The sequence below is a fragment of the Mustelus asterias genome, unplaced genomic scaffold (assembly GCF_964213995.1).
Source record: "Mustelus asterias unplaced genomic scaffold, sMusAst1.hap1.1 HAP1_SCAFFOLD_3884, whole genome shotgun sequence".
Classification (NCBI taxonomy): Eukaryota; Metazoa; Chordata; class Chondrichthyes; order Carcharhiniformes; family Triakidae; genus Mustelus; species Mustelus asterias.
The window spans coordinates 14,227-26,320 of record NW_027593829.1 but is presented as its reverse complement, the minus strand read 5'-3'; the positions used below and the strand labels follow the sequence as shown (position 1 = coordinate 26,320).

Sequence of the window (12,094 nt, the reverse complement as noted above, 5' to 3'; positions counted from 1 at the left end):
CTGGGCCTTGCCCAGCGCCCCCCCCCCCCCCAGGATACAGACCCGTGGAGTCGGTGAAGAAACATCCAAGATCTTGTTCTGCTGTTTGGCTGTGGAAGCCGTCATATTCACCAGTCAGCCCAATGATCGCCAACAAAAACCTTTGTTTAAAAAAAAAGGAACTCCCTGTCCCTCCCTCCCTCCCACACACACACACACAGCGAAACACGATGCATTCCCCTGCAGCCCCTCTCCCCGATGGTTCCCCGCCGCTCACGCCTCCCCGCCGTTGCGTTGTGAAGCGCCGCCTCGTCCGCCACAGCAGGGGAGGGCACAGGATTGCGCCAAGGTCCATGGCCTTGGAGGGGACGCGAGGTCTTCACGCACCCCCCCCCCCCCCCCGGTCCTGGGAGGGCAGCTGGGCGCACACCGCACAGGGCAAAGAGCGGGACAGCTCTCACCCCTCCTCTCGCATTCCCTCCCGCTGAGTTCCTTCACTGACTGTCCGGATTCCCCCCCGGCGGACGTTCTTCCGCCTTCCGTCACTCTGGTGAGCAGAGGAGGCGCTGGGAGAGTCTGCGGGGATTTCCAGATGGTCACTGGGTGAGGTCCCCGGCCGATCCTCGGGGAGACGCCAGGGAGGGGGGGCAGCAAGGTCGCTGTAAGCTGTGAATCCAATCGCGGGGACACCACCACCTGCAAACAGAATCACGGCGGGTAAAGATGGGCTCTCGCTCTGACTCCCCGGCTCTGTGTTCCAGCTCCGCTGATCCGTGTCTTCACCCCCCCGTCTCGACCCCTCCCCCAAATTACCCAACAGAAATCTCGCAATCTCAGCTGGGACATTTCCAACATCCTGCACCCTCTCCTTTCCTTCTCTATGAACGGTATGGCTCTATCTGTATTTTCGGATAAGATAACTTAACCCTTGTATCCACTGTTGGTGTAATTAAAGTAAAACTTAACGGATTGAAGAGAAAGCTACTCCTTTTTTCTTTGCACATCTCTGCGCCTGTACCACACGAAAACATTGCCCTCCACTGAGGCATAGCGGACAGGGAAGAAGTTTATCTCCGATTGCAACGGGATCTTGATCAATTGGGCCAGTGGGCTGACGAATGGCAGATGGAGTTTAATTTAGACAAATGCGTGCGGATGCATTTTGGTAGATTGAACCAGGGCAGGACTTACTCAGTTAATGGTCGGGCGTTGGGGAGAGTTACAGAACAAAGAGATCTCGGGGTACAGGTTCATAGCTCCTTGAAAGTGGAGTCACAGGTGGACAGAGTGGTGAAGAAGGCATTCGGCATGCTTGGTTTCATCGGTCAGAACATTGAATACAGGAGTTGGGACGTCTTGTTGAAGTTGTACAAGACATTGGTAAGGCCACACTTGGAATACTGTGTGCAGTTCTGGTCACCCTATTATAGAAAGGATATTATTAAACTAGAAAGAGCGCAGAAAAGATTTACTAGGATGCTACCGGGACTTGATGGATTGAGTTATAAGGAGAGGCTGGATAGACTGGGACTTTTTTCTCTGGAGCGCAGGAGGCTGAGGGGTGATCTTATAGAGGTCTATAAAATAATGAGGGGCATAGATCAGCTAGATAGTCAATATCTTTTCCCAAAGGTAGGGGAGTCTAAAACTAGAGGGCATAGGTTTAAGGGGAGAGATACAAAAGGGTCCAGAGGGGCAATTTTTTCACACAGAGGGTGGTGAGTGTCTGGAACGAGCTGCCAGAGGTAGTAGTAGAGGCGGGTACAATTTTGTCTTTTAAAAAGCATTTAGACAGTTACATGGGTACGATGGGTAGAGAGGGATATGGGCCAAACGCGGGCAATTGGGATTAGCTTAGGGGTTTAAAAAAAAGGGCTGCATGGACAAGTTGGGCCGAAGGGCCTGTTTCCATGCTGTAAACCTCTATGACTCAATGACAATAATAAATCAAATCAAATATTAAGTTGATCTTTCTCTGCACCCTAGCTGTGACTGTAACACTACATTCTGCACCCTCTCCTTTCCTTCTCTATGAACGGTATGCTTTGTCTGAATAGCGCGCAAGAAACCCACGCAGACACGGGGAGAACGTGCAGACTCCGCACAGACAGCGACCCAAGCCGGGAATCAAACCCGGGTCCCTGGCGCTGTGAGGCAGCAGCGCTAACCCACTCGGAACCCCTATAAACGGTATGCTTTGTCTGGAAACAACACAAGAAACAATACTTTTCACTGAATACTAATACATGTGACAATAATAAATCAAATCATTGACCCCCCCCCGCCAAACCCCGCAGCCTCCACAGCTTTCTGTGGGAGAGAGTTCCAGACTCCCACTCCCCTTTGTGTGGGGAAACGCTTCCCAATATTCCCCCCTGTATGGGCTGGTCCCAATTTTAACCTTCTGTCAGTGCTGAGGGAGCGCCGCACTGCGGGAGGGTCAGTGCTGAGGGAGCGCCGCACTGTGGGAGGGTCAGTGCTGAGGGAGCGCCGCACTGTGGGAGGGACAGTGCTGAGGGAGCGCCGCACTGTGGGAGGGTCAGTGCTGAGGGAGCTCCGCACTGTGGGAGGGTCAGTGCTGAGGGAGCGCCGCACTGTGGGAGGGTCAGTGCTGAGGGAGCGCCGCACTGTGGGAGGGTCAGTGCTGAGGGAGCGCCGCACTGCGGGAGGGTCAGTGCTGAGGGAGCGCCGCACTGCGGGAGGGTCAGTGCTGAGGGAGCGCCGCACTGAGGGAGGGTCAGTGCTGAGGGAGCGCCGCACTGCGGGAGGGTCAGTGCTGAGGGAGCGCCGCACTGCGGGAGGGTCAGTGCTGAGGGAGCGCCGCACTGCGGGAGGGTCAGTGCTGAGGGAGCGCCGCACTGCGGGAGGGTCAGTGCTGAGGGAGCGCCGCACTGTGGGAGGGTCAGTGCTGAGGGAGCGCCGCACTGTGGGAGGGTCAGTGCTGAGGGAGCGCCGCACTGTGGGAGGGTCAGTGCTGAGGGAGCGCCGCACTGTGGGAGGGTCAGTGCTGAGGGAGCGCCGCACTGTGGGAGGGTCAGTGCTGAGGCAGCGGCGCACTGTGGGAGGGTCAGTGCTGTGGGAGGGTCAGTGCTGAGGGAGCGCCGCACTGCGGGAGGGTCAGTGCTGAGGGAGCGCCGCACTGCGGGAGGGTCAGTGCTGAGGGAGCGCCGCACTGTGGGAGGGTCAGTGCTGAGGGAGCGCCGCACTGCGGGAGGGTCAGTGCTGAGGGGGCGCCGCACAGCGGGAGGGTCAGTGCTGAGGGAGCGCCGCACTGCGGGAGGGTCAGTGCTGAGGTAGCGCCGCACTGCGGGAGGGTCAGTGCTGAGGGAGCGCCGCACTGCGGGAGGGTCAGTGCTGAGGGAGCGCCGCACTGCGGGAGGGTCAGTGCTGAGGGAGCGCCGCACTGCGGGAGGGTCAGTGCTGAGGGAGCGCCGCACTGTGGGAGGGTCAGTGCTGAGGGAGCGCCGCACTGCGGGAGGGTCAGTGCTGAGGGAGCGCCGCACTGCGGGAGGGTCAGTGCTGAGGGAGCGCCGCACTGCGGGAGGGTCAGTGCTGAGGGAGCGCCGCACTGCGGGAGGGTCAGTGCTGAGGGAGCGCCGCACTTTGGGAGGGTCAGTGCTGAGGGAGCGCCGCACTGCGGGAGGGTCAGTGCTGAGGGAGCGCCGCACTGCGGGAGGGTCAGTGCTGAGGGAGCGCCGCACTGCGGGAGGGTCAGTGCTGAGGGAGCGCCGCACTGTGGGAGGGTCAGTGCTGAGGCAGCGCCGCACTGTGGGAGGGTCAGTGCTGAGGGAGCGCCGCACTGCGGGAGGGTCAGTGCTGAGGGAGCGCCGCACTGCGGGAGGGTCAGTGCTGAGGGAGCGCCGCACTGCGGGAGGGTCAGTGCTGAGGGAGCGCCGCACTGCGGGAGGGTCAGTGCTGAGGGAGCGCCGCACTGCGGGAGGGTCAGTGCTGAGGGAGCGCCGCACTGCGGGAGGGTCAGTGCTGAGGGAGCGCCGCACTGCGGGAGGGTCAGTGCAGAGGGAGCGCCGCACTGCGGGAGGGTCAGTGCTGAGGGAGCGCCGCACTGCGGGAGGGTCAGTGCTGAGGGAGCGCCGCACTGCGGGAGGGTCAGTGCTGAGGGAGCGCCGCACTGCGGGAGGGTCAGTGCTGAGGGAGCGCCGCACTGCGGGAGGGTCAGTGCTGAGGGAGCGCCGCACTGTGGGAGGGTCAGTGCTGAGGGAGCGCCGCACTGTGGGAGGGTCAGTGCTGAGGGAGCGCCGCACTGCGGGATGGTCAGTGCTGAGGGCGCGCCGCACTGCGGGAGGGTCAGTGCTGAGGGAGCGCCGCACTGCGGGAGGGTCAGTGCTGAGGGAGCGCCGCACTGCGGGAGGGTCAGTGCTGAGAGAGCGCCGCACTGTGGGAGGGTCAGTGCTGAGGGAGCGCCGCACTGCGGGAGGGTCAGTGCTGAGGGAGCGCCGCACTGTGGGAGGGTCAGTGCTGAGGGAGCGCCGCACTGTGGGAGGGTCAGTGCTGAGGGAGCGCCGCACTGTGGGAGGGTCGGTGCTGAGGGAGCGCCGCACTGCGGGAGGGTCAGTGCTGAGGGAGCGCCGCACTGCGGGAGGGTCAGTGCTGAGGGAGCGCCGCACTGCGGGAGGGTCAGTGCTGAGTGAGCGCCGCACTGCGGGAGGGTCAGTGCTGAGGGAGCGCCGCACTGCGGGAGGGTCAGTGCTGAGGGAGCGCCGCACTGCGGGAGGGTCAGTGCTGAGGGAGCGCCGCACTGCGGGAGGGTCAGTGCTGAGTGAGCGCCGCACTGCGGGAGGGTCAGTGCTGAGGGAGCGCCGCACTGCGGGAGGGTCAGTGCTGAGGGAGCGCCGCACTGCGGGAGGGTCAGTGCTGAGGGAGCGCCGCACTGCGGGAGGGTCAGTGCTGAGGGAGCGCCGCACTGTGGGAGGGTCGGTGCTGAGGGAGCGCCGCACTGTGGGAGGGTCGGTGCTGAGGGAGCGCCGCACTGTGGGAGGGTCAGTGCTGAGGGAGCGCCGCACTGTGGGAGGGTCAGTGCTGAGGGAGCGCCGCACTGTGGGAGGGTCAGTGCTGAGGGAGCGCCGCACTGCGGGAGGGTCAGTGCTGAGGGAGCGCCACACTTTCCATCCTGAACTTGCCCTGGTCAACCTCCCGACACCCCCCATTCCTCTAACCACCCCCGAACTCCCCCCTCGCTTACCTGGGATGGGGTTGGTCAGAACAGGTTGGTGGGCTTGTGGGCTGCCAGGGGCCTCATCTCAAAGGTGACCCCGTCGCCTGGAAGTTCAGAGGGCAGGAGAGGGCAGAGCCAGGCCAGATACCAGCGCTCCCCCAGGACTTGCGTGACATTCCGGCGCCAACCCAGGTCGTACAGCCCGTATCGCCCTGCGCTCCACTCCTTGGTAGTGAGTCCACGCCACAGCAACTGCAGGTGGAAGAGCAGGAATGCAGACACAAAGAGAAATCCCACCACGCATGTGTCAGCGACAAAGGCAAAGCAGAACACAGGGAAACTCACTTGGCCTGTGGGAGAAAGATCAAACAGCAGATTAACCAAACTCCGTATCCCCACACTCTGAGTTACTGCGCACAGTCCCGGTCTCCCTATCCCACACTCGGAGTTACTGCGCACAGTCCCGGTCTCCCTATCTCCACACTCGGAGTTACTGCGGACAGTCCCGGTCTCCGTATCCCACACTCGGAGTTACTGTGCACAGTCCCGGTCTCCGTATCCCACACTCGGAGTTACTGCGCACAGTCCCGGTCTCCGTATCCCACACTCGGAGTTACTGCGCACAGTCCCGGTCTCCCTATCCCCACACTCGGAGTTACTGCGCACAGTCCCGGTCTCCGTATCCCACACTCGGAGTTACTGCGCACAGTCCCGGTCTCCGTATCCCACACTCGGAGTTACTGTGCACAGTCCCGGTCTCCCTATCCCCACACTCGGAGTTACTGTGCACAGTCCCGGTCTCCGTATCCCCACACTCGGAGTTACTGCGCACAGTCCCGGTCTCCCTATCCCCACACTCGGAGTTACTGCGCACAGTCCCGGTCTCCGTATCCCCACACTCGGAGTTACTGCGCACAGTCCCGGTCTCCGTATCCCACACTCGGAGTTACTGCGCACAGTCCCGGTCTCCGTATCCCACACTCGGAGTTACTGTGCACAGTCCCGGTCTCCCTATCCCCACACTCGGAGTTACTGTGCACAGTCCCGGTCTCCGTATCCCCACACTCGGAGTTACTGCGCACAGTCCCGGTCTCCCTATCCCACACTCGGAGTTACTGCGCACAGTCCCGGTCTCCGTATCCCCACACTCGGAGTTACTGCGCACAGTCCCGGTCTCCGTATCCCCACACTCGGAGTTACTGCGCACAGTCCCGGTCTCCGTATCCCCACACTCGGAGTTACTGCGCACAGTCCCGGTCTCCCTATCCCACACTCGGAGTTACTGCTCACAGTCCCGGTCTCCCTATCCCCACACTCGGAGTTACTGCGCACAGTCCCGGTCTCCGTATCCCCACACTCGGAGTTACTGCGCACAGTCCCGGTCTCCCTATCCCCACACTCGGAGTTACTGCGCACAGTCCCGGTCTCCCTATCCCACACTCGGAGTTACTGCGCACAGTCCCGATCTCCGTATCCCCACACTCGGAGTTACTGCGCACAGTCCCGGTCTCCGTATCCCCACACACGGAGTTACTGTGCACAGTCCCGGTCTCCGTATCCCCACACTCGGAGTTACTGCGCACAGTCCCGGTCTCCCTATCCCCACACTCGGAGTTACTGCGCACAGTCCCGGTCTCCCTATCCCCACACTCGGAGTTACTGCGCACAGTCCCGGTCTCCGTATCCCACACTCGGAGTTACTGCGCACAGTCCCGGTCTCCGTATCCCACACTCGGAGTTACTGCGCACAGTCCCGGTCTCCGTATCCCACACTCGGAGTTACTGTGCATTCGGGATGTTGGAAGGGTGGTATTTTTGGCGGGAAGAGGGCAGAGTCAGTCAGAGTTAGACATTCCCCGTTGCAGGAATATACCTTACCTGTAATCAGCATCGCCCAGGGCATGATTAGGAGGAAGAGACTGTGCAGAGAGACTCCCTCTTGTAGGAATTCGATGAAGATCTCGGTATTGAGCACAATGGCATACAGGAGGCCCAGCCAGAGGTGGGAGATACAACACAGGAAGTATCTGTAGTTGGCGTGACCCACACACTGGCCGAAGAACACGCAGTGATGGTCGCGGCGGAGGACGCAAACCTTGCAGTCGTAGCAGTGAGAGCAGCGCTGGGGGGTGTGAGATTCACACACATAGCAATACCTGTCCAAGAGACACACATCTCAATCACACACATCACACCACCTCCCCGTCCCACACAGAAACATCCCCACTGCTGGGTTCAAACCCCTTCCCGTTCACTCCCACTGTACACAATCCCGATCCCCTTCCCGTTCACTCCCACTGTACACAATCCCGATCCCCTTCCCGTTCACTCCCACTGTACACAATCCCGATCCCCTTCCCGTTCACTCCCACTGTACACAATCCCGATCCCCTTCCCGTTCACTCCCACTGTACACAATCCCGATCCCCTTCCCGTTCACTCCCACTGTACACAATCCCAATCCCCTTCCTGTTCACTCCCACTGTACACAATCACAATCCCAAATCCCTTCCCGTTCATTCCCACTGTACACAATCCCAATCCCAAATCCTTTCCCGTTCACTCCCACTGCACACAATCCCAATCCTCTTCCCGTTCACTCCCACTGTACACAATCCCAAACCCCTACCCGTTCACTCCCACTGTACACAATCCCAAACCCCTTCCCGTTCACTCCCACTGTACACAATCCCAATCCCCTTCCTGTTCACTCCCACTGTACACAATCCCAATCCCCTTCCCATTCACTCCCACTGTACACAATCACAATCCCAAATCCCTTCCCGTTCATTCCCACTGTACACAATCCCAATCCCAAATCCTTTCCCGTTCACTCCCACTGCACACAATCCCAATCCTCTTCCCATTCACTCCCACTCTACACAATACCATTCCCAATCCCTTTCCCATTCACTCCCACTGTACACAATCCCAATCAACCCAAACCCCTTCCCGTTCACTCCCACTGTACACAATTCCAATCCCAAACTCCTTCCCGTTCACTCCCACTGTACACAATCCCAATCCCCTTCCCGTTCACTCCCACTGTACACAATCCCAATCCCAAACCCAATCCCCTTCCCGTTCACTCCCACTGTACACAATCCCAATCCGCTTCCCGTTCACTCCCACTGTACACAATCCCAATCCCCTTTCCGTTCACTCCCACTGTACACAATCCCGATCCCCTTCCCGTTCACTCCCACTGTACACAATCCCAATCCGCTTCCCGTTCACTCCCACTGTACACAATCCCAATCCCCTTTCCGTTCACTCCCACTGTACACAATCCCGATCCCCTTCCCGTTCACTCCCACTGTACACAATCCCAATCCCCTTCCCGTTCACTCCCACTGTACACAATCCCAATCCCCTTCCCGTTCACTCCCACTGTACACAATCCCAATCCCCTTCCTGTTCACTCCCACTGTACACAATCACAATCCCAAATCCCTTCCCGTTCATTCCCACTGTACACAATCTCAATCCCGAATCCTTTCCCGTTCACTCCCACTGCACACAATCCCAATCCTCTTCCCATTCACTCCCACTCTACACAATCCCATTCCCAATCCGTTTCCCATTCACTCCCACTGTACACAATCACAATCCCAATCCCCTTCCCGTTCACTCTCACTGTACACAATCCCAATCCCTTTCCCGTTCACTCCCACTGTCCACAATCCCAATCCCTTTCCCGTTCACTCCCACTGTCCACAATCCCAATCCCCTTCCCGTTCACTCCCACTGTACACAATCCCAATCCCAAACTCCTTCCCGTTCACTCCCACTGTACACAATCCCAATCCCTTTCCCGTTCACTCCCACTGTCCACAATCCCAATCCCTTTCCCGTTCACTCCCACTGTACACAATCCCAATCCCTTTCCCGTTCACTCCCACTGTCCACAATCCCAATCCCCTTCCCGTTCACTCCCACTGTACACAATCCCAATCCCTTTCCCGTTCACTCCCACTGTACACAATCCCAATCCCTTTCCCGTTCGCTCCCACTATCCACAATCCCAATCAACCCAAACCCCTTCCCGTTCACTCCCACTGTCCACAATCCCAATCCCCTTCCTGTTCACTCCCATTGTACACAATCCAATTCCCAATGTGTTTCCGTTCACTCCCACTGTACACAATCCCAACACTTTCCTGTTCGCTCCCAACGTACACAATCCCAATCCCCTTCCCATTCACTCCCACTGTACACAATTCCAAACCACTTCCCGTTCACTTCCACTGTGCACAACCCCAATCCCCTTCCTGTTCACTCCCACTGAACACAATCCCATTCGCAATCCCCTTCCCGTTCACTCCCACTGTACACAATCCCAACCCCAATCCCCTTCCCATTCACTCCCACTGTACACAATCCCAACCCCAATCCCCTTCCCATTCACTCCCACTGTACACAATCCCAACCCCAATCCCCTTCCCATTCACTCCCACTGTACACAATCCCAATCACAAACCCCTTCCCATTCACTCCCACTGTACACAATCCCAATGGACCCAAACCCCTTCCCATTCACTCCCACTGTACACAATCCCAATCCCCTTCAAGGATTGAGGTGAAATGGTAGGGAGTCATTGCCATTTTACTTCAATCCTTTCTCTGTCTCTGATCTCGATCGATGCCAACCAACCTTTACCGCCCTTCATGTGCTGGCGATGCCAGCTACGTACCCCCATCCCTGCCCCAGTGAACGGTCGGACAGGAACACTCCTCGGATGCTGGGGTTCCTTCTGATGAAGAGACAAAGGTTGCCAACGATGTTGCCCAAGATGAAGGCCAGCAATGTGAGGTGGATGACACGCCAAGCTCCCAGCGCCAGCCCCGGGGTGGCTCCCACTGCCAGGATCCCCTCAGGACCCCAGGGCTCGGTGGCCAGACCTGGTGCCCCGCTGCCCACCCTGGGGGTCGGGGCCAAGCGGGGATCAGACAGGATGACGTAAACCATCTCCAGGGAGACCGACAGGGTCATGACGGAGGTCATGCACAGGGGGACGCAGAGGGCAAGTTCAAAACGTTCCAGCACCCCCATCCTCGTCAGAGCCCACCTGGGGCCAACGGGGTTCACTTCGGCGGGGGTGGGGGGTCAACTGACCCCACTTTAGGTCAACTGAAACCAATCAAGTTCAACTGACCCCTCCTCAGGTCAACTGTGACCATGTGAGATAAACCAACACCACCCCCGCTGAGGTCAACTGTGCGAACCCTAGGGTCGATTGGACCAACCTTGGGTCAAAAGGTCCAACCCTGGGGTCAACTGGACCAACCCTGGGGTCAACTGACAGCCCCTTGAGGTTAGCCGGACCCTCTTTGAAGTCAACTGGCCCAACCTGAGGTCAATTAATTCCCACTCGAGGGCAACTGATCCCCCATGCGTCCAACTGACCCGAACTGATCTCAAGGACACTTTCTGAGGTCAACTGGCCAAAACTAAGGTCAAGTGGCCCAAACAGAGGTCAAGTGGCCCAAACTGTGGTCAAGTGGCCCAAACCAAGGTCAAGTGGCCGAACCTCTGGTCAGGTGACCCCTCTGGAGGTCGACAGGCCCAACCTGAGGCCAATTGCCCCCCACCCTTGCAGCCAATCCTCAACTTCAGCTTCCCACTTCCGGTCTGAGGAGAAGCCCCGCCCCTTCGGGCAGGGGGCGGGGCCCGGGTGCAGCTGAATCAGCAGCTTGCACCCTGGCTCGGGACATCCAATCAACGGGAAGTTCCTGGGCATGGGACAGCCAATCAGTGACAGGAATCCGGGACAGCCAATCCACGACACGGACAGTAGAACAATACAGCCAATCATCGGCTGGAGCTTGGTCCCGGGTCATCCAATCAGCTGCCGAGAAGCGGGTCACCCAATCAACTGCTGAGGGTCGGCAGAGCCAATCACACGACTGGACCGTGCCAGATACAAGCCAATCAGTGACAGACTGCAAGGACAGCCAATGACCTTCCTGGCCCCGGCGGCCAATCACTTTCCTGGCCACGGCAGCCAATCACTGCCCTGGGCCCGGCAGCCAATCACTGCCCTGTTCCGAGTCCCGGCCAGCCAATGGGGTCTCTGACCGGGGGGTAAATGGAGGGTTAAAATGGGGAATAAAATCAGTTTCCGGCGGCGGGGGGGAAATCCAAGCGGGAAAAAACCCCGCGGGGAACCGGAGAGAAGGGAAAATAAAGGGGATCAGAGGCGGTAAGGTCGCGGGACCGGGAGGCCGCCATGTTGGGAGAGGCGGGAGGTCAGAGGGCAAAGCGGTCACCATGGAGACAGAGCAGCTCAGACAGGGCAGAGACAGCCCTGATACCCTGTTATATAATCACCCAGCACCCTGTCACTGTTATATAATCACCCAGCACCCTGTCACTGTTATATAATCACCCAGCACCCTGTCACTGTTATATATATATAATCACCCAGCACCCTGATACACTGTTATATATATATAATCACCCAGCACCCTGATACACTGTTATATATATATAATCACCCAGCACCCTGTCACTGTTATATATATATAATCACCCAGCACCCTGATACACTGTTATATATATATAATCACCCAGCACCCTGATACACTGTTATATATATATAATCACCCAGCACCCTGTCACTGTTATATAATCACCCAGCACCCTGTCACTGTTATATATATATAATCACCCAGCACCCTGATACACTGTTATATATATATAATCACCCAGCACCCTGATACACTGTTATATATATATAATCACCCAGCACCCTGTCACTGTTATATAATCACCCAGCACCCTGTCACTGTTATATATATATAATCACCCAGCACCCTGATACACTGTTATATATATATAATCACCCAGCACCCTGTCACTGTTATATAATCACCCAGCACCCTGTCACTGTTATATATATATAATCACCCAGCACCCTGATACACTGTTATATATATATA

At 58.0% G+C, this 12,094-nt stretch overlaps 1 protein-coding gene across 1 annotated transcript; it reads right to left on the bottom strand.

The window, feature by feature from the left end:
• Positions 1-35: 35 nt before the first annotated feature.
• On the bottom strand, positions 36-10,786 carry zdhhc24 (zDHHC palmitoyltransferase 24). Its single transcript, XM_078208528.1, has 4 exons — positions 9,847-10,786; positions 7,031-7,308; positions 5,180-5,502; positions 36-675 (listed from the first exon to the last, which is right to left on the bottom strand). The coding sequence occupies exons 1-3, from the start codon at positions 10,203-10,205 to the stop codon at positions 5,195-5,197; spliced, it is 945 nt and encodes a 314-aa protein (XP_078064654.1). The 5' UTR covers positions 10,206-10,786; the 3' UTR covers positions 36-675; positions 5,180-5,194.
• Positions 10,787-12,094: the final 1,308 nt, after the last annotated feature.